We start from the raw sequence: 19,786 nt of genomic DNA on the forward strand, positions 1-19,786 counted from the left end.
AACAGACCTGGGCAAAAACGGCATCAGAACACCAAAAATCTCAAACATTTAACACAGCCTCGTATTGCGTCAAGGTTATATGACTTTTCAAAGCTTTTTATGCCAGAATACGTGCAGTTTTATAGAGAAGAGACTGAGCTGGTTGAGAAGGGGGTGTAATTTCTGAGCTCAAATTACGTGGGCAAGTAACAGCAGGAGTCAGATTTTCAAGAAGAAGGGGAGATAAAAGAAAACATTTCTTTCCTTTTAGAAACTGCTTACAATGGTCTCAGAGCTTTCAAAAAGAGTAACACTCACCTTACCAATCTCTTGTGCCAATGCTTCCTTAGCACCCCTCATTCTCTGTTTAGCAGCTGCAGTGATTGGCAGCAGCAGTCACGTCATGTTAGCACAACATCAATCGGCCCAGGTGAAAGGAGACATGTGGGTGGGGATGGACCAGGGAAGCAGAATGGCAAAGTGAGCATGAATCCTTGTGTTATTCTAGATCATTGTAAGCAGTTTGTAAAAAAAATTTCGAAAAAAGTTGTTGCATCACAAAAATATAAGATCACAGGTAATTAGTAAAATGGCCTAAATTGAACAGATCCTTTTAAAGCGCCCCCATAGACAATACATAACTGCTGGCTGAAAGATCATTCGGTCATCGGCTATGTCATCCAAATTCCTGGCTCAGCCGAACACTCTTGTGTTCTCGGGAGAGTCTCCTGCGGCTTATCTCTGAAATTCAGCAAGCTGGATCCTTCTCTCCCACAACGTCATCTGGTGGGGGGAGTTGAGAGGCACCCAACAGATTGGATTGTCGGCAAATATGTAGGGGGGCCTTAAAGGGGAAAACAATTTATCATCTACTCACAGAATAATTGATCAGAGGGTGTCTGACCTCTGGGACCAGCACCAATCGGAACACTCTGGATGTTTCATACCCGTTAGAATGGAGCGGCAGTACGCATGTGTGAGCTGCGCTCCATTCATTTTCTATTGGGTTGTTGAATGAAGGAGCGGCAGTTGGGCATCTGATCTTCCATGTCATTTTGTAAACAGTGATAAAAATTCCCTGATCTTCCAATCGGTGTAGTTGTCACGGATCAGCCAGTTATCACCTATCCTGTGGACAATCCCTTTAAGAGTCAAAATACCAGTTTGATAGAGTGGTAAGTTTATTTTACTTTGGTAAAAGACCTCGGCACCGTCTACCTGATGATCCAGTAGGGTATCATTATTTTCGTCTGGACTATCCCAGGAATAATTAGGACTTGAGCACCTCTCTGGTGAATTACTGTTACTGGATCCATCTGTAGGGAACACACATACAAATACTAAGCAAAGGTACAACCAAATTAGTTCTACAATGCTCAGGCTACAATTTGGTTAGAAAATGTCAGGGATTTTGAGATGGAGCCATAAAAGACATAGTTGAAGTGTTGGTTTTAAAAATCTTTTTCCTTGTAAATTCCTAAATGCAAAACTGTGTCCTACAAGACTCCCCCGACTACTCTCCTCAGTATGTGTCTAGAAGATAGCTGATGCCTGTCATTTGCCCAGTGCTAGTTTAGTAATCTGCACTTTGATTATGTTTGCTGTATTAGAAATCTGCCCTCCATGAACTGACCTCTTGGTATATCAGATGTACATTGTATACAGCAAGAAATCTGAGAGGCCAAAATAACGAGAGGAGAAATAATGAGGTACAGACTACCACAGACACTGTAGTGAACCTGTAGTCAAAGATCTGCCAATAACAGACCTTCATTCCATATAGGAACAGTGTTTAGAGCCAAAGAGGGAACAATGTGCAATGTGATTGCTCTCAATGGGATAAACAAAAGATAAAATCTTCTAGTTCTGATACCTTTTAAAGGAGTGGTTCACCCATATTTTTTATTTTCTAGATCAATATTATATTGAGAAACAATGTTTCTCTCAAGTACCTTATGTTGGCAATAGTGCCTGTGAGAGGCGCTATTGCAGACCACTGTTCCCCGCTCCGTGATCCCTGGGCTTCGTGACCTTGGGGATCCGGTGATGTCACGTCAAGTTCCGGACACGTCACATCAGTCTTCCTGAGTCACTGGGCTGTGGGCGATGTGTCACCGCTCGTCACAGCTCAGCGTGTCTCCAGCTTGCAGGCGCTCTGCTGTGAGGGAGGAGGGAGTAGATGGGATGTGACGAGTGGTGACACATCGCCCACAGCCCATCACTCACGGACACTGCGGCCGGCCTTGGGTCAGGAACTTGACGTGACATCACCGGATCCCTGAGGTCACGGACCGGGTAACAGCGGTCTGCAATAGCGCCTCTCACAGGCACTATTGCCAACACAAGGTATTTGAGAGAAACATTGTTTCTCAATATAATATCGATCTAGAAAATAAAAAATATGGGTGAACCATAATGACTAACAAAACTTAAATAAATGACGTTACAAGGCTTTTGAGACTGCTGAGGTCTCCATCAGGCACGGTATACTATGATAGCAAAACTACAACATTAATATTTTGTATCTCCTACGGAGAACAACCAATCTTTTCAACTAGCTAACATGGTACCAAGCCTATACACGTAGGCAGAGACCTCTCAGTGTAGGGCAGCGGGTGAGGAGAAGCCACTGGGGACCCGTAAGTGCGACTATTCTATAGCGCATCTCTGTCCCTGGCCGGGTATTTAAGCATGTTTCTCTCTGACATGCTGCAGTGTTTCAGAGTCAAACATACCAGGCTGAGATCAATATAGCCAGTGCCTGATACATGCCTACAGATTGGGCAGCATGTATCAGCTGTTAGGTTTCCTTTAAAGGGTCCTCCTGCCACCCTCACAAAAAAACAAACAAGTTATCCATTATTTACAAAATAAGGGATAACGTGCTGATCACTTGGGGTCTGATTTCTCGGACCCCAGCAATCCTGAAATAAAGGCTTTGGAGACCCATCCTGAATGGAGTGGAGGTGCATGACTGGCGTCTACTCCATTCATTCTCAATAGGACTGATGAAGAAAACTGAGTAGAGCGCTTGACTTTCTCTATGGGGTCTAGAGCCCCGATCTCAGGATTGCTAGGGTTCCCAGCAAGTGACTCTATTCAATGGATACAAAATAATTTAAAAAGAATCTGTCAGCAGGTTTCTGCTATGTAATCTGAGAACACCATAAGGTAGGGGTTTAGCCACATAATGTGTCACTTACTAAGGTGTGTGCTGTTTTTTACTTGAAATGATTATTTTAGCACAAAGAGCTTAACTATGCTTGGACTACATCAGCTACTCTAGTGTGCTTCTTGGTATGACCATGGCCTCTCCTGTGATTAGCAGCTCACTGTCTACAGAAATTATACATAGTGTGGGTGGGGTTAGCTTTCTCAGCTCTTCTTCATACTCCATTTAAGAATTCTGATTGCGTCAGAATGGCTGCGCGCATTAATCTAAGTGATACAGCAGAATCTGGCTCTTTTCCTACTGTATGCTGAACCCAGTAATCTAAGTGATACATAATTGGAATCAGGCTCTTTTCCTACTGTATGCGGCACACAGTAATCTAAGTGATGCATCGTTGGAATCAGGCTCTTTTCCTACTGCACCCAGTAATCTAAGTGATACATCGATGGAATCAAGCTGTTTTCCTGCTGTATGTCATACCCAGTAATATAAGTGGTACATCGTTGGAAAAAAGCTCTTTTCCTACTATATGCTGCACCCAGTAATCTAAGTGATACAATGGAATCTGGCTCTTTTCCTACTGTATGCTGCATCCAGTAATCTAAGTGATACATAATTGCAATCAGACTCTTTTCCTACTGTATGCTGCACACAGTAATTTAAGTGATACATAGTTGAAATCAGGATCTTTTCCCATTGTATGCTGCACCAGTAATCTATTTGATACATAGTTGGAATCAAACTCTTTTCCAACTGTATGCTGCACCCAGTAATCTAAGTGATACATCGATGGAATCAGGCTATTTCCTACTGTATGCTGCACCTAGTAATCCAAGTGATACATAATTGCAATCAGGCTCTTTTCCTACTGTATTCTGAACCAGTAATCTAAGTGATACATAGTTGTAATCTGGCTCTCTTCCTTCTGTATAATGCACCAGTAATCTAAGTGATACATAGTTAGAATCAGGCTCTTTTCCTACTGTATGCTGCACCAGTAATCTAAGTGATACATAGTTGGAATCAGGCTCTTTTCCTACTGTATTCTGCACCCAGTAATCTAAGTGATACATTGTTGGACTCAAGCTCTTTTTCTACTGTATGCTGCACCCAGTAATCTAAGTGATATACAGTTGGAATCAGGCTCTTTTCCTACGGTATGCTGCACCAGTAATCTAAGTGATACATATTTGGAATCAGGCTCTTTTCCTACTGCATGCTGCACCCAGTAATCTAAGTGATACATTGTTGGAATCAGGCTCTTTTCCTACTGCATGCTGCACCCAGTAATCTAAGTGATACATTGTTGGAATCAGGCTCTTTTCCTACTGTATGCTGCACCCAGAAATCTATGTGATGCATAGTTGGAATTAGGCTCATTTCTTACTGTATGCTGCACCCAGTAATCTAAGTGATACATAGTTAGAAACAGGCTCTTTTCCTACTGTATGCTGCTCTCAGATGAGGTAGCAACAACCTGAGATTCCCTTTAACACTTTTTTAGGACAGAAGAGGGGGGATAACCTTTTCAACAGATCAAGAAAGATAGTGACCTCATAATCACTTATAGAAAATAGCATCAGAAAATAATTATTCGGGGAGGCCATTTACAGAGATTACTTAAAGGCCAATCCTCCAATTTACAGATACCTGAAAGCTTATCTTCTTCTTTAAATTCCTGGACGAGCTTCACACAGATAACATCCTCTTCTTCTGACTCTTCGTGTTTAATGTCAGTCAGTTCCTCGTCTCCCTCCTTCTCCATTATCACTTTCTTTTACAACTGCTCAGCTCCGTCCCTGTGATATAAATGTCAGTTAAAGTACATTTCCAGAACCTTTAATGAAGTAAGCTATATTCTCCAGTCACAGAGCTGGTACGTACATACTGGTAATAAAGGGAATGTCCAGGTCACGTATAAAACTTTGGGGGGACTGAATGCTGCGTGTAATGTCACTGTTAGGATTCCACAAACCTGTTACTGCTCATAACCAATTTGCATACAGCTGAACAGGCTGCCTGTGTTTATTTCCGCTTCTCTCAATGCTCGGAATTATATGTTTGCATATATCTTGGTGCACCGAAGGGCAACACTTTTGTTTTGTACAGTTTACAGTCACAGCTGCTTGCACCTGTTCACACTTGCTTCATTCTGATAGAACGTGCTGGCCAGATATAGTTTATTAATGATCTGAATTGCGAAAAACAAAAAAAAAGTGATCAGCGCTTTATTGTCTGTGCAAATTGTCATGACGACCACGACCAGAGTGGAATCCTTACAGTGAGTACATTACACAGGGGTGAGATTCAGCATCTTAGAGTCCCCTTAATGATAATCCCTTGAAATGTTCATGATGACTAGTAATGGACTGCTCCCCTCCACTAGATAAAATATGAGAAAGCACAGGGTGTGACAGGAACAGTAAGAGAGGATCATGACATTGGTGCTGATAATGAAGGCTAACCCATGGCAGATATGTGATCTCTGAGGAGTCAGGCAGAGGGGTGATGATGGTGGTCCCTAAAAGGGGACGTCTCTGAGGAGGGAGGGCCAGACATGACATGTTCAGCGTCTGCTGGCGGAGACACGTACGGAGCAGGCTCCAGACTGGAGGACACCGGCGGCTGCAGCAGAACAGGGATCCGGGGAAGTCTCATCAGATGAGCAGTCAGCAGCTTCCGGGTGCGGCGCATTCTGTGGCGTCACTTCCGCCCTGTGGCACGCAAAAGGGAAGTTCTAAGCTGCAGCCGCTGGATCCCGTGAAACGCGTGAGTGTTGGATAATTGCGACGTCCAACGTTTAATAATGATTGATGTGTATGAGGAAGTTACTCGTGCCCACAACATAAGCCACGTGTGACCCTACAGGTGTTCCGATAAGAACAGGAGCTATCCTTAATGTTCACTTGTATAATATGAAGCCCATAGGCCAATGTATGTAAAGCGCTGTGGAAATGAATAAATATTATTATAGGGAGCAATGATTCAGGAGAAGCGCTGTATGCCAATGTCTCATCGCCAAAAGAGGGGCTTCCTGGAATCCATTGAGCAGGATTCAGACTGCAATGTGTGAACAAAGCTTAGCGGAATGGGTTAAACTGAGTAAATCACAGGGTTACAGCGGTGCTGTCAGCCGACTTCACAATGCATACTGCACAGGGGCTCATTCACATGACCGTTCCGTTTGTCCTGTTCAGTTCCTGTTTTTTTGAGGACCCACAGACAGGACCATCTTTTCAATGGATCGGATGGTACACGGTAGCACGTCCGTGTGCATCCGATCCTACAAAAAAGCACCTCGGATGCCGTATGTCCGTTCCGTTATTATGGAACATGTCATATTCTGTTCCGTAATAGCGGACCTTGACTCAATACAAGTCAATGGGTCCGCAAAATCCCCGGAAACCGCATGGAAGCACTTCCGTGTGACCTCCGTCGGGTGCCCGTGCAGTTTGTGTCCCGCTCCTTGGCAGCCCCGCGGCTGCTCGCACTGCAGTGTCAGCATATGCCCTCACTGCAATGTCAGCATCTACCCGCACTGCAGTGTGTCAGCATATGCCCTCACTGCAATGTCAGCATCTACCCGCACTGCAGTGTGTCAGCATATGCCCTCACTGCAATGTCAGCATCTACCCGCACTGCAGTGTGTCAGCATATGCCCTCACTGCAATGTCAGCATCTACCCGCACTGCAGTGTGTCAGCATATGCCCTCACTGCAATGTCAGCATCTACCCGCACTGCAGTGTGTCAGCATATGCCCTCACTGCAATGTCAGCATCTACCCGCACTGCAGTGTGTCAGCATATGCCCTCACTGCAATGTCAGCATCTACCCGCACTGCAGTGTGTCAGCATATGCCCTCACTGCAATGTCAGCATCTACCCGCACTGCAGTGTGTCAGCATATGCCCTCACTGCAATGTCAGCATCTACCCGCACTGCAGTGTGTCAGCATATGCCCTCACTGCAATGTCAGCATCTACCCGCACTGCAGTGTGTCAGCATATGCCCTCACTGCAATGTCAGCATCTACCCGCACTGCAGTGTGTCAGCATATGCCCGCACTGCAATGTCAGCATCTACCCACACTGCAGTGTGTCAGCATATGCCCTCACTGCAATGTCAGCATCTACCCGCACTGCAGTGTGTCAGCATATGCCCTCACTGCAGTGTCAGCATCTACCCGCACTGCAGTGTGTCAGCATATGCCCTCACTGCAATGTCAGCATCTACCCGCACTGCAGTGTGTCAGCATATGCCCGCACTGCAATGTCAGCATCTACCCACACTGCAGTGTGTCAGCATATGCCCTCACTGCAATGTCAGCATCTACCCGCACTGCAGTGTGTCAGCATATGCCCTCACTGCAGTGTCAGCATCTACCCGCACTGCAGTGTGTCAGCATATGCCCGCACTGCAATGTCAGCATCTACCCGCACTGCAGTGTGTCAGCATATGCCCTCACTGCAATGTCAGCATCTACCCGCACTGCAGTGTGTCAGCATATGCCCTCACTGCAATGTCAGCATCTACCCGCACTGCAGTGTGTCAGCATATGCCCTCACTGCAATGTCAGCATCTACCCGCACTGCAGTGTGTCAGCATATGCCCGCACTGCAATGTGTCAGCATATGCCCGCACTGCAGTGCGAGCAGCCGCGGGGATGATGAGCATTGCTGTCAGGAGGTTAGTAAAGTATACTTGCGGTGATGAAGTCCTGCCCTCCTGACGTCAGCGCTCGTCACTGATAGCCGCGTTCTCACATCTCCTCTCAACGGCGGGCCAGAGACTGTGACTTGCGGTGACATCACGGACTGCTCGCAAGAGGTGATCTGAGAACGCGGCGGTCATTGAACTCAGTGACCAGCGCTGACATCAGGAGTGCAGCGGTTCCAATCACCGCTGGTAATGTACCTCGCTAACCTCCTGAAGTCAGAGCTCGTCATCCCCTGCGGTGACCTGGGCTGACCACATGATGTTAGCTGAGGTCTGTACACTGCTCTCCCAGCCACTGGGGAACATTCTGTTCTTCATTGACTGGGACAGTGAGTATGGTATGGATCGTCGTGGAACCCCATTATTGGATTACGCCGGACTGGATTTGTTTTTTCTTTTCAATAAATTGGTGAAAGAGGGAATGTTTTGTGGAGTGTTTTTTCAAATAAAAATTTGTTTGTTGTCTATTTTTTTTTTAATTACTGACTGGGTTACTGATCCTTGACATCAGTAACCCTAGGGCTTGATGCCAGGTGACATTACACATTTGGTATCAACCCTATATATTACCCCATTTGCCACCGCACCAGGGCATCGGGATGAGCTAGGACAAAGCACCAGGATTGGCACATCTAATGGATGCGCCACTTCTGGGGCGGCTGCGGCCTGCCATTCTTAGGCTGGGGAGGGTCCAAGAACCGCGGACCTCCCTAGTGTGAGAATACCAGACCACAGCTGTCTGCTTTACCTTGGCTGGTGATACAATTTGGGGGGCACCCCACGTTTTTTGTTTTAATTTAAAATAACTGTGGGGTTCCCTCTGTTTTGGATTACCAGCCAAGGTGAAGCTGCCAGCTGTGGTCTGCAGGCTGCAGCCATCTGCTTTACCTGAGCTGGCTACAAAAAATAGGGGGGACCTCACGTCGTTTTTTTAAATTATATATTTTTTGGCTAAATACAAGGCTAAGCACCCTTTAGTGCCACATGAAAGTCACTAAAGGGTACAAGATTACAAAATGCTGGGGAGTGGGACATTATATATGTCTTTCTCATCTATTATCTATATTCCTCTAGCTATCTCTATCCATTCATTCATTCATTCATTCCTCTATTTATCCCTCTATCTATCTCTCTGTCTATCCCTCTATCTATCTATGTATCTATCTATGTATCTATCTATCTGCTTCCGTGTTTTGCAGTCCGCAAAAAAACCGGAAGGCACACGGATGACAAACGGATGACACACGGCCCGTATACAGAACAGAACGGATGTCACACGGATGCATCCGTGAAAAAAACGGACCGTGTTTTGCAGACCGCAAAAATGGAACGGTCATGTGAATGAGCCCTAAGTGTGGAGTAGAGGCGGAGGTCTGCGGAAGAGCAGAGAGTATGTGATGGGAGATATCAGGAGATTACTTCGGAGATATGCTGAGGGGACGCGTTATGGACGGCTTTAGAACAAAAAAAGCAAAGATTGCCAAGAGGTTGTAATAAAAATACAAATTCTTTATTAATCACATATTGTTATGTAAAACATTGTTTCTATGCGGTTGCACTGACCACTGTGGGGTTTACTTGCAGTTGTTTTAACTGGGATACACAGTGTAGTTGACACTGATAATCCATTGTCAGCACTAATGATCCCCCACTGTGTTCACTGAACTACCCGCTGAGAACAATCAATTGCGCTATTGTGACAAGTTATTTAACATCACTCGGACAGCACCTTTACTTCTGATACCCTTGGAACTGGTCTGAAAGCCTCCTCTAATGAGGGGTACTTCTCACATAGCGAGATCGCTGCTGAGTCACGGTTTTTGTGACGTACCAGTGACCTCATTAGCGATCTCTCTGTGTGTGACACTAAGCAACGACCTGGCCCCTGCTGTGAAATCACTGATCGTTACACACTGCTCTGGTTCATTTTTTGCTCGTTGGTCTCCCGCTGTGCAGCACACATTGGCGTGTTTGACGGCGGGAGACCAACGAGCACCAACTCTGTGTGAGCAGCGTACGCTGGTAACCAGGGTAAATATCGGGTAACTAAGCAAAGCACTTTTGCTTAGTAACCCGATGTGTACCCTAGCTACGTATACATCGAGTAACTAAGCAAAGCGCTTTTGCTTAGTAACCCGATGTGTACCCTAGCTACGTATACAGGGAGCAAGCGCTGGCAGCCTGTAAGCGGTGTACGCTGGTAACGAGGGTAAATATCGGGTAACCAAGCAAAGCGCTTTGCTTAGTTACCCGATAGTTACTCTGGTTACCAAGCGCAGCATCGTTACACGAGTCACTGGTGGCTAGTCGCTGGTGAGATGTGCCTGATTGACAGCTCACTAGCGATCCTGTAGCGACGTACCAGCGATCCTGACCAGGTCGTATCGTGGTCGGAATCGCTGGTACGTCGTTTAGTGAGACGGTACCCTTAGTCCTCTAGACTTATATATTAAACTTTGTACTATCTTTTTCTGACTGTTTTTACATAACAATATGTGATTAATAAAGAATTTGTATTTTTATTACAACCTGTGGCAATCTTTGCCTTTTTGTTCTATGTGATTTATTGGGTTATCTAATATTTGGGATTATGATCCCTTTATTTATCCATGTTTTGGAAAAAAAAGTATCAAGTTATGGACGGCTTTGTAGGTCCATGCCTGTAGTTTGAACTGGATATGTTGGGGAATTTGGCCAGATGAAGGGATCTGCAGAGGGGAGAAGCGGATGAGTATCGAGGTGAGAGGTGGATTAGTCGAGCAGCAGAGTTAAGGATTAGAGATGAGCGAACCTGAGGTTCTGTTTTCGGGCAAACACCAACTTTTAAAAAAACTGAAAAAAAACCACAGAAAAAAACCATCAGGGTTCAGGCGCTTTATGAATGAACTTCACTTGCGCAAGCATCACTGTGCTCAGGTACACTCGGTGCTCAATCCATTGCGAGCCACTTTCAGTGTGTGAACGGCTCGCACTGGGGGTAACAACAGCATGATCACATGTAGTGTGCAAACCCCCCCATCTCAAAAAAAAAGAGCAAAACCCCCACCCTCGGAAGTGATCTGCTTATGGCTGGTTGCGTGTGGGCGTAGACTCGCACTACCAATCAGTGACTTCCATTGTGGTTGAGGTCAAGTCCAAGCCTACGGAGGTACGGTTCTGCTGCACACGCCGAACCGATATTCCACTGCTTTGCTCATCTTTATTAAGAATAGACTCAAAAATATGACATAGGTCCCCCGATTTTTCTAAAACCAACCAAGGTACAGCAGACAACTGGGGGCTGATATTATTACGGTGGGAAGAGCCATCGTTATTTGGCCCTTACCAGTCTAACAATAGCAGCCCACAGCCGCCCCAAAAGTGGCGCGTTCCATAAGATGTGCCAATTCTGACACTGGACCTGGCTCTTCCCATTGCCCTAGTGCGGTGGCAATCAGGGTAATAAGGTGTTAATAACAGCCCACAGCTGCTACTAAGCCCTAGCTTAGTGATGGCAGGCGTCTATGAGGCACCCCCTCATCACTAGTCTGTAAGTGAAAGTAAATAAACACAAACACCCCAAAAATCCTTTATTTGAAATAAATGACAAAACACCTTCTTTCACCACTTTATTAACCCCCCCAAACACCCCTTCAGGTCTTACAATCCACACGAGGTCCCACGGCGATTCAGCTCTGCTACATCCATGTCATGTCACAGCGAGCGTTATAGAACATGACTGCTCGATGTGAGCTCCACGCAGCAAGTGAAGTGAGTTGCGCGATAAGTGGTGACGTCACTCGGGTGGTTTGTGTTCACAGAGGGAGTCCATGTGTCCTGGAGTCCACAGCTGAAGTGAGTCGCAGGTGGAGGACTCACCTGAGTGACATCACCGCTGATCGCGCTAATCACTTCAATAGCGACGGCCTGATTTGCAGTCACAGGTGGAGAACTCCAGCTGTGATCTGAAATGAGTGACGTCACCGCTTATCATGCGGCTCATTTCACTTGTTGCGTGGAGCTCACAGCCAACAGTTTTGTTCTGTGGCACTCGCTGTGAGCGTCAGTTGTAGCAGTGCTGAAAGCGTCGTAGGACCTCGTGTGGATTCTGTCGGACCTGCAGGGGTGTATGGGGGGTTAATAAAGGGGTGAAAGAGGGTGAGTTGTTTGTCTTTTATTTCAAATAAAGGATTTTTTAGGTGTTGGTGTTTATTTACTTTCACTTACAGATTATTGATGAGGGGGTATATTATAGACGCCTGCCATCACTAATCTAGGACTTAGTGGCAGCTATGGGTTGCCATTAACTCCTTATTACCACGATTGCCACTGTACCAGGGCAATCAGGAAGAGCTGAATAAAGTGCCAGGACTGTCGCATCTAATGGACGCGGCAATTCCGGGCGGCTGCTGGCTGATAATATTTTTAGGCCAGGGGATAGCCTAATAACCATAGGCCTCCTCAGTCTGAGAATACTGCCTGTGCTAGCTTTATTCATTATCGAGTTAGGCTACTTTCACACTTGCGTTGAACGGTATCCGTTGCATTGCGTTGTGTGACGGATGCAACGGATGTGTTGCATATAGTGGCGCAACGGATGCTGCAAAACAACGCAATCCGTTTTGGGTTTTTTACAGTTTTACCGTCGGCAGACTATTGTGAACAATCAGCTGATCACTAACAGTAGTCGGCCGCCGGGTGATCAGCCGATCACTCACAGTAGCTGGCCGCCGGGTTATCAGCCGATCACTCACAGTAGCTGGCCGCCGGGTTATCAGCCGATCACTCACAGTAGTCGGCTGCCGGGTGATCAGCTGATCACTCACAGTAGCCGGCCGCCGGGTGATCAGTTGATCACTCACAGTAACCGGCCGCCGGGTAATCAGCTGATCACTCACAGTAGCCGGCCGCCGGGTAATCAGCTGATCACTCACAGTAGCCGGCCGCCGGGTGATCAGCTGATCGATCGGTCGCCGACAATGTGTGCAGGGGGCGGGAGCGGAGGGTGGAGAGCGGAGTGCGAAGTGGGTGGAGCCGAGCGGGGCCATGGCTGAGGACGTCAGTGCCGCGGGCACTACATCGCTGGGGGACAGATGAGTGAGTGTGAGAGTGTGTGTGTGTGTGCGATTGTGTATGTGTATGTGTGTATACATACGGAGTGCGGGAGGGGGCGGAGCCGAGCGGGGAAGTGTCGGGCTCCCGGCACACGTAACCAGGGTTCCTTGGTTACCCGATGTGTACCCTGGTTATGGGTGGAGGGAGCCAGAGAGAGCATGCGCAGTGAAATCCAAGAGATTCCGCTGCTCAAAAAAAGTTACATGCTGCGTTCCTTCTGCCCGACGCAGCGTCAAAATAACGACGCTGCGTCGTCCGGCGGATGCAACGCTGTCACTTGCGTTACAGTGCGTCATCCATACAAGTCTATGGAGCATAGCGCAGTGCGTTAACAGACTGCGCTATTCTCCATAGTGACGGACTCCGCTGAACGCAAGTGTGAAAGTACCCTTATTGACATGTTTCTGACATGGAGCAATGACAGTAACCGACTAAAGCAGGGTTCCCCAACTCCAGTCCTCAAGGCCCACCAACAGTGCATGTTTTCAGGATTTCCTTAGCATTGCACTGCTGTTGGAACCAGCACCTGGACAGGTCATTACATTAACACCTGTGCAATACTAAGGAAATCCCAAAAACCTGTACTGTTGGTGGGCCTTGAGGACTGGAGTTGGGGACCTCTGCACTAAAGGATGTGCTTAAAGTGCTGCCCATTGTGTTGAATTGTTAACGAGATTCTCTTCTCCAACTCTTGACACACCAAGAGCAATACGTCAGACCCAGGATGTGGGCACCTGAAACAACGGATACAGGAGGCCTGTGGTAGCATTTCTTCTGCGGTATTGTTCTTGGTGTGTCAAGAGTAGGAGAAGAGAATCACGTTAACAATTCAACACCATGGGCAGCATTTTGAGCACATCCTTTAGTGGGTTACTGTCATTCCATGTCACAAACATGTCAATAACTGGATAATGAATAAAGCTATGTTAAAAATGAGCACATTATTGTTTTTCTTGTGCAATTCTCTGTGTTTGATGTGTCACATGACCCCTTCCCATTGAAAAAAGTAAAGTTGAATTCAAAATGGCGGCTTTGCAGATGGTCACCATGGGCGTCACCCGGCCTCAAATGCTTGGCCCCTCCCATGTACTAATATGCCACAACGGTAAGCTGATATCAGCAACCACTTCCATTTTATCAGGGTGTATCCATACTTATGGCCCACCTTTTATTTCTTTCCCATGTGGCACTAGGTGCATATTTCTGTCTATGGGTGATTTACATCTATATGATGCTTGTACATCCCTATAACTACGGTCTATATAGTTCTGTATTAGGTGCAGTGCTCACCTGTCATGGGATCCTGGCCGGTCTCTAATTGTTCTACTAGGAAAGAGAAACCTTTGGGTTCTGGGTCATTGCTCATATGAATCCATACAGGCTTATATGGAATTTGTATATCCTCGGATATATTGTATGAATTTGTTTTTCAAAAGGTATAAACAGTATAGTTATTAGTCTTAATTACTGTTTAGGGCTTTTTCTCTGTTTTTCACTTCTCCTTTTGTCTTTATTTTATATAAGTGTTTTTATCTTTTGTGCAATAATAAAGCAACAACTTTTTAATATAAAAAACTTTTGGAGTTATTTTTCTAAGGCTGTGGGTTCCAGTAAACGCCTTAGATATTTCTCTGACAGGCTTTTTGGTTTATATACACACGTGGTCAAAATTGTTGGTACCCCTCGTTTAATGAAATAGAAACCCACAATAGTCACAAAAATAACGTGAATCTGACAACATAATAATAATAATAATTAATAATAAAAAATAAAAAAATCTGTGAAAATGAACAAATGAAAGTCAGACATTGCTTTTCAACCATGTTTCCACAGAATTTATTAAAAAATAAAACATTTAATGTTTTTAAATAAATAAATAAATAAAACTCATGAAACAGGCCTGGACACAAATAATGGTACACTTCCTTAACCCCTTAGTGACGGAGCTAATTTTCACCTTAATGACCAGACCAAATTTTGCAATTCTGACCAGTGTCACTTCATGAGGTTATAACTCTGGAACTCTTCAACCGATGCCAGTGATTCTGAGACTGTTTTTCGTCACATATTGGACTTCATGTTAGTACCAAATTTAGGACAATATTTTTTGTGTTTATTTATGAAAAAAATTTAATTTTGGCAAAAATTTTGAAAGTTTAGCAATTTTCAACTTTTGAATTTTTATACTGTTAAACCAGAGAGTTATGTCACACAAAATAGTTAATAAATAACATTTCCCACATGTCCACTTTACATCAGCGCGATTTTGGAACCAAAATTTTTTTTTGTTAGGAAGTTAGAGGGGTTCAAAGTTTATCAGCGATTTCTCATTTTTACATCACAATTTACAAAACCATTTTTTTAGGGACCACATCATATTTGAAGTGACTTCGATAGGCCTAGATGACAGAAAATACCCAAAAGTGACACCATTCTAAAAACTGCACCCCCCAAAGTACTCAAAACCACATTCAAGAAGTTTATTAACCCTTCAGGTGCTTCACATGAACAAAAGCAATGTGGAATGAAAAAAAAGCAAAAATTAAATTTTACCTAAAAATGCTGCTCTAACCCAAATTTATTCACTTTTAGAAGAAATAATACAACAAATTGGACCCCAAAACGTGTTACCCACTTTCTTATGAACGCGCCGATACCCCACATGTGGTCAAAAACCTCTGTTTGGATAAATGGGAGGGCTCGGAACAGAAGGAGCAATATTTGAATTATGGAAAGCAAATTTGGCTGAAATAGATTGCGAGCACCATGTTGCATTTACAGGTCCGCTAAGGTACCTAAACAGAAGAAACCCCTCACAAGTGATGCCATTTTGGAAACTAGACCCCTCAAGGCCTCTATCTAGGGGTATAGTGAGCATTTTGGACCCACAAGTATTTCACAGATTTTGTTATAGTTACGTTGTCATATTGAAAATTTTAATAATTTTCTCAAAAATGTTGTTTTAGCATCAATTTTCTCACTTTTTCAAGAAGTAATTCCACAAATTTGACCTCAACGTTTGTTACCCACTTTCTTATGAGCGTGGTGATACCTCACATGTGGTCTGAAACCTTTGTTTGGACAAATGGGAGGGCTTGGAACGGAAGGAGCAGTATTTGAGTTTTGGAAAGGAAATTTGGCTGAAAAAGATTGCGTACACCATGTCGCATTTGGAGGTCCCCTAAGGTACCTAAACAGCAGAAACCCCCCACAAGTGACCCCATTTTGGAAACTAGGCCCCTCAAAGAATTTATCTAGATGTTTAGTGACTACCCTAAACCCCCAGGTGCTTCACAGAATTTTGCAACGTTAAGCCATGAAAATAAAAAAATAACATTTTACCACAAAATCGTTACTTCAACCAGGTATCTTTTTTTTTACAAGAGTAAAAGGAAAAAATTCAGCATAACATTTATTGTGCAATTTCTCCTGAGTTTGGCGATACCTTATATGTGGTGGAAATCAACTGTTTGGGCGCATGGCAGGGCTCGGAAGGGAAGGAGTGCCATTTGACCCCAAAATTGGCTGGAATCAATAGCGGACGCCATGTTGCATTTAGAGAGCCCCTGAGGTGCCTATACAGTGAAGCTCCCCAACATGTGGGCCCATTTTGGAAAATAGACCCCTCAAGGAATTTATCTAGATGTTTAGTGAGTACCCTGAAACCCCAGGTGCTTCACAGAATTTTGTAACGTTGAGCCATGAGAATAAAAAAATAATGTTTTACCACAAAATCGTGACTTCAACCAGGTAGCTTTTTTTTTTTTTACAAGATTAAAAGGAAAAAAATCAGCATAAAATTTATTGTGCAATTTCTCCTGAGTTTGGCGATACCTTATATGTGGTGGAAATCAACTGGTTGGGCGCATGGCAGGGTTCGGAAGGGAAGGAGTGCCACTTGACTGCAAAATTGGCTGGAATGAATAGCGGACGCCATGTTGCATTTAGAGAGCCCCTGAGGTGACTATACAGTGAAGCTCCCCAACATGTGGCCCCATTTTGTAAAATAGACCCCTCAAGGAATTTAGCTAGATGTTTGGTGAGTACCCTGAATCCCCAGGTGCTTCACAGAATTTTATAATGTTAAGCCGTGAAAATAAAAAAAAAATGTTTTACCACAAAGTTGTTATTTTAACCAGGTAGCTTTTTTTTCACAAAGGTAACAGGAAAAAAATGCACCATAAAATGTATTGTGCAATTTCTCCTGAGTTCGCTGATACATCATATGTGGTGGAAATCTTGTTTGGGTGCACGGCAAGGCTCGGAAGGAAAGGAGCACCGTATGACTGCAAAATTGGCAGGAATTATTAGCGAACGCCATGTTGCATTTGGTGACCCCCTGAGGTGCCTAAACAGTGGAGCTCCCCCACAAGTGACCCCATTCTGGAAACTAGACCCCTCAAGGATTTTATCTAGGGGTATAGTGCATTTGAACCCACAGATACTTCATAGAATTTCATAACCTTAGGTAGTCATATTGAAAATTTTGTTTTTTTTTTTTTTTGAGAAAAATGTTGCTTTAGCACAAAATTCCTCACTTTTTCAAGAGGAAATACCAAAAAATGGAGCACACAGTTTGTTATCCAATTTCTTATGAGCGCAGTGATACCCCATATGTGGTGAAAAAAGCTCTGTTTGGACAAACAGTAGGGTTCGGAACGGAAGGAGCATGATTTGAATTTTGTAAAAGTTGAAACAAATTGTGGGCACCATGTCGCATTTGCAGGGCCCCTAGGTCACCTATACAGCAGAAACCCCCACAAGTGACCCCATTTTGGAAACTAGACCCTTCAAGCACTTTATTCAGGGGTATAGTGAGAATTTTAAATCTACAGGTACTTCACAAAAATATTGCTGTTGCGCCAAATTTCTCACTTTTTGGCTATGTGCCCACAATCTGGCGACACTGTCTAAGATGCAGTGCGAGCCCTCCTGCAGAGATGTGAGTGTTGTCCACGGGAGAACATAGCTACCTGTGTATACACTCCGGGTTCAAACCGCTGCAGACTTTATTCTTCCTTCGAAGAACACTTTAGTCTCTGCAGCATAACATCCTGCTGCTCAGGAAGCCGCGCCGCAGGTCAGTTTATGCTGCAGAGAAAAGAAGTGACGTGGGCAGGAGATTTCTAAAAATCCTTCCACTGTGCTTGTTCTGGACAACGCAGCGTTATGGACGCAGTGAAAACACTCTGCATCCAAAATGCTGCAAATCCTGATTGTGGGCACATAGCCTAAAGAGCTAGGATCGATGGATGGATGGATAGATGTCTAACACATATATAATGTCCTACCCCCTGCATATTCTAAGCTGGTGCCCGTTAGTGACTTTCATTGTGTTGTGCCTTGTATTTAGCCCAAATATAAATAAATAATTTAAAAAAATGACGTAGGTTCCCCCCTATTTTTGATAGCCAGCTGGGGTAGAGCAGACGGTTGCAGCCTATAGACCACAGCTGGCAGCTTCACCTTGGCTGGTGATCCAATTTGGAGGTCACCCCAAGCTGTTTTTTATAATTATTTATAAATGATTAAAAAAAAAAAAGTGGGATCCCCCTCAAATTGGATTACCAGCCAAGGTAAAGCAGACAGCTGTGGCCTCGTATTATCAGGGTGGGAAGGGCATAGTTATTTGGCCTTTCCCAACCTAATGATAGCCGGCCGCAGCCGCCCCAGAAGTGGCGCATCCATTAGATGCGCCAATTCTGGCACTTCGCCCCAGCTCATCCCGTTGCCCTGGAGCGGTGGCAAACGGGGTAATAAATGGGCTTGATGCTAGATGTGTAATGTCACCTGGCAGCAAGCCCAGAGGTTAGAGATGTCACAGCATCTAAACAGATACCCGACATCACTAACCCAATCAGTAATAGAAAAAAATAAAGACGACAAAAAAAATTTATTTGAAAAAACACTCCCCAAAACATTCCCTCTTTCACCAATTTATTGAAAATAAAAAAAAATCCGGTCCGCCGTAATCCATTTTGGAGGTTCTGGACCTTCTAGAATATGGGGGGCACGCTCAGGGAACGTATCCCCCATTTTCTGGAAGAGCAAGCTCTTCCTGTGAGCAGTGTGGGTGCAGTAATCTGAGAATACTGCACTCACACTGCCCCGGTCCAACCTAGGGCAGAGTCACCTGCAGTAACCTCATTCCAGAATATGAGGGACACGCTGAGAGAACGTATCCCCAATTTTCTGGAACAGCAGGCCCTCCATGTGAGGAGTGTGGCTGCAGAATACTGCACTCACGCTCCCCCGGTCCACAGTACAGCAGTTGTGAGCTCAGCGTCCCTGCTTACAAGGAGCCAGCTGACAGTCGCTGTCTGCGCATGCGCCTCTAGCTTTTCAGAGGGAGGCGGAGTGATCGCGGGGACCGGACTAGCAGCCAGGTACCGGGGAAGACCGGGGGCTGGGGCTGACGGGGGGTGACCTGGCAGGACCTAGGGACGACTTTTCTGTCGCATGTGACATGTCACATGCGACAGAAATGAGGGAAGGAGGATGAATGAGGCCGCACGCTACTGTGCGCGTCGCCATCTTGCATGCTCTGGAGGGGAGGGCGGATTGCTCTGGAGAATCGGAGGGGGCTCAGGGGGACCAGAGAGCTCCGGTGTCCCGGAGGAGGGCTCGGGGAGGATATTTCCCTCCGATCTGAAATGTTTCATCATTTCAGATCAGAGGGAAATGAATGCAGAGGCGGCGGCAGTTTTCGGCGCGTGTCGGCGCCATTTTGGATGTTCCGGTGGGGGTTGATTTCTCCAGTACCGGGGGCTTTGGGGGCACTAGAGGCTTATATTTCTTTATCATCTGACATGTTTGATCATGTCA

The 19,786-nt window shown here is 45.2% G+C and overlaps 3 protein-coding genes across 8 annotated transcripts in view; 2 read left to right on the forward strand and 1 right to left on the reverse strand.

Moving 5' to 3' along the window:
- LOC142311097 (uncharacterized) overlaps nucleotides 1-5,819 on the reverse strand; it is a 28,015-nt gene extending 22,196 nt beyond the window's left edge. The window contains exons 1-3 of one of the 6 annotated variants that reach the window (XM_075349192.1): nucleotides 5,745-5,819; nucleotides 4,802-4,950; nucleotides 1,198-1,295 (exon numbers count right to left, since the gene is read on the reverse strand). In XM_075349192.1, coding sequence (XP_075205307.1) covers nucleotides 1,198-1,295; nucleotides 4,802-4,916 — 213 coding nt within the window. In that variant the 5' untranslated portion in view covers nucleotides 4,917-4,950; nucleotides 5,745-5,819. The other 5 variants (XM_075349193.1, XM_075349194.1, XM_075349196.1 and 2 more) reach the window with 5 other exon arrangements.
- LOC142311107 (uncharacterized) overlaps nucleotides 1-19,786 on the forward strand; it is a 148,229-nt gene that overhangs the window by 97,065 nt on the left and 31,378 nt on the right. The window lies entirely within an intron of this gene.
- The window catches only part of LOC142311106 (gastrula zinc finger protein XlCGF66.1-like), a 29,149-nt gene continuing 15,208 nt past the window's right edge, over nucleotides 5,846-19,786 (forward strand). Inside the window, exon 1 of the mRNA XM_075349221.1 lies at nucleotides 5,846-5,920. The gene's annotated coding sequence lies outside the window, so the exon portion shown is untranslated. The remainder of the gene's footprint in view (nucleotides 5,921-19,786) is intronic.

This window comes from Anomaloglossus baeobatrachus, chromosome 5, assembly GCF_048569485.1.
Source record: "Anomaloglossus baeobatrachus isolate aAnoBae1 chromosome 5, aAnoBae1.hap1, whole genome shotgun sequence".
Lineage (NCBI taxonomy): Eukaryota > Metazoa > Chordata > Amphibia > Anura > Aromobatidae > Anomaloglossus > Anomaloglossus baeobatrachus.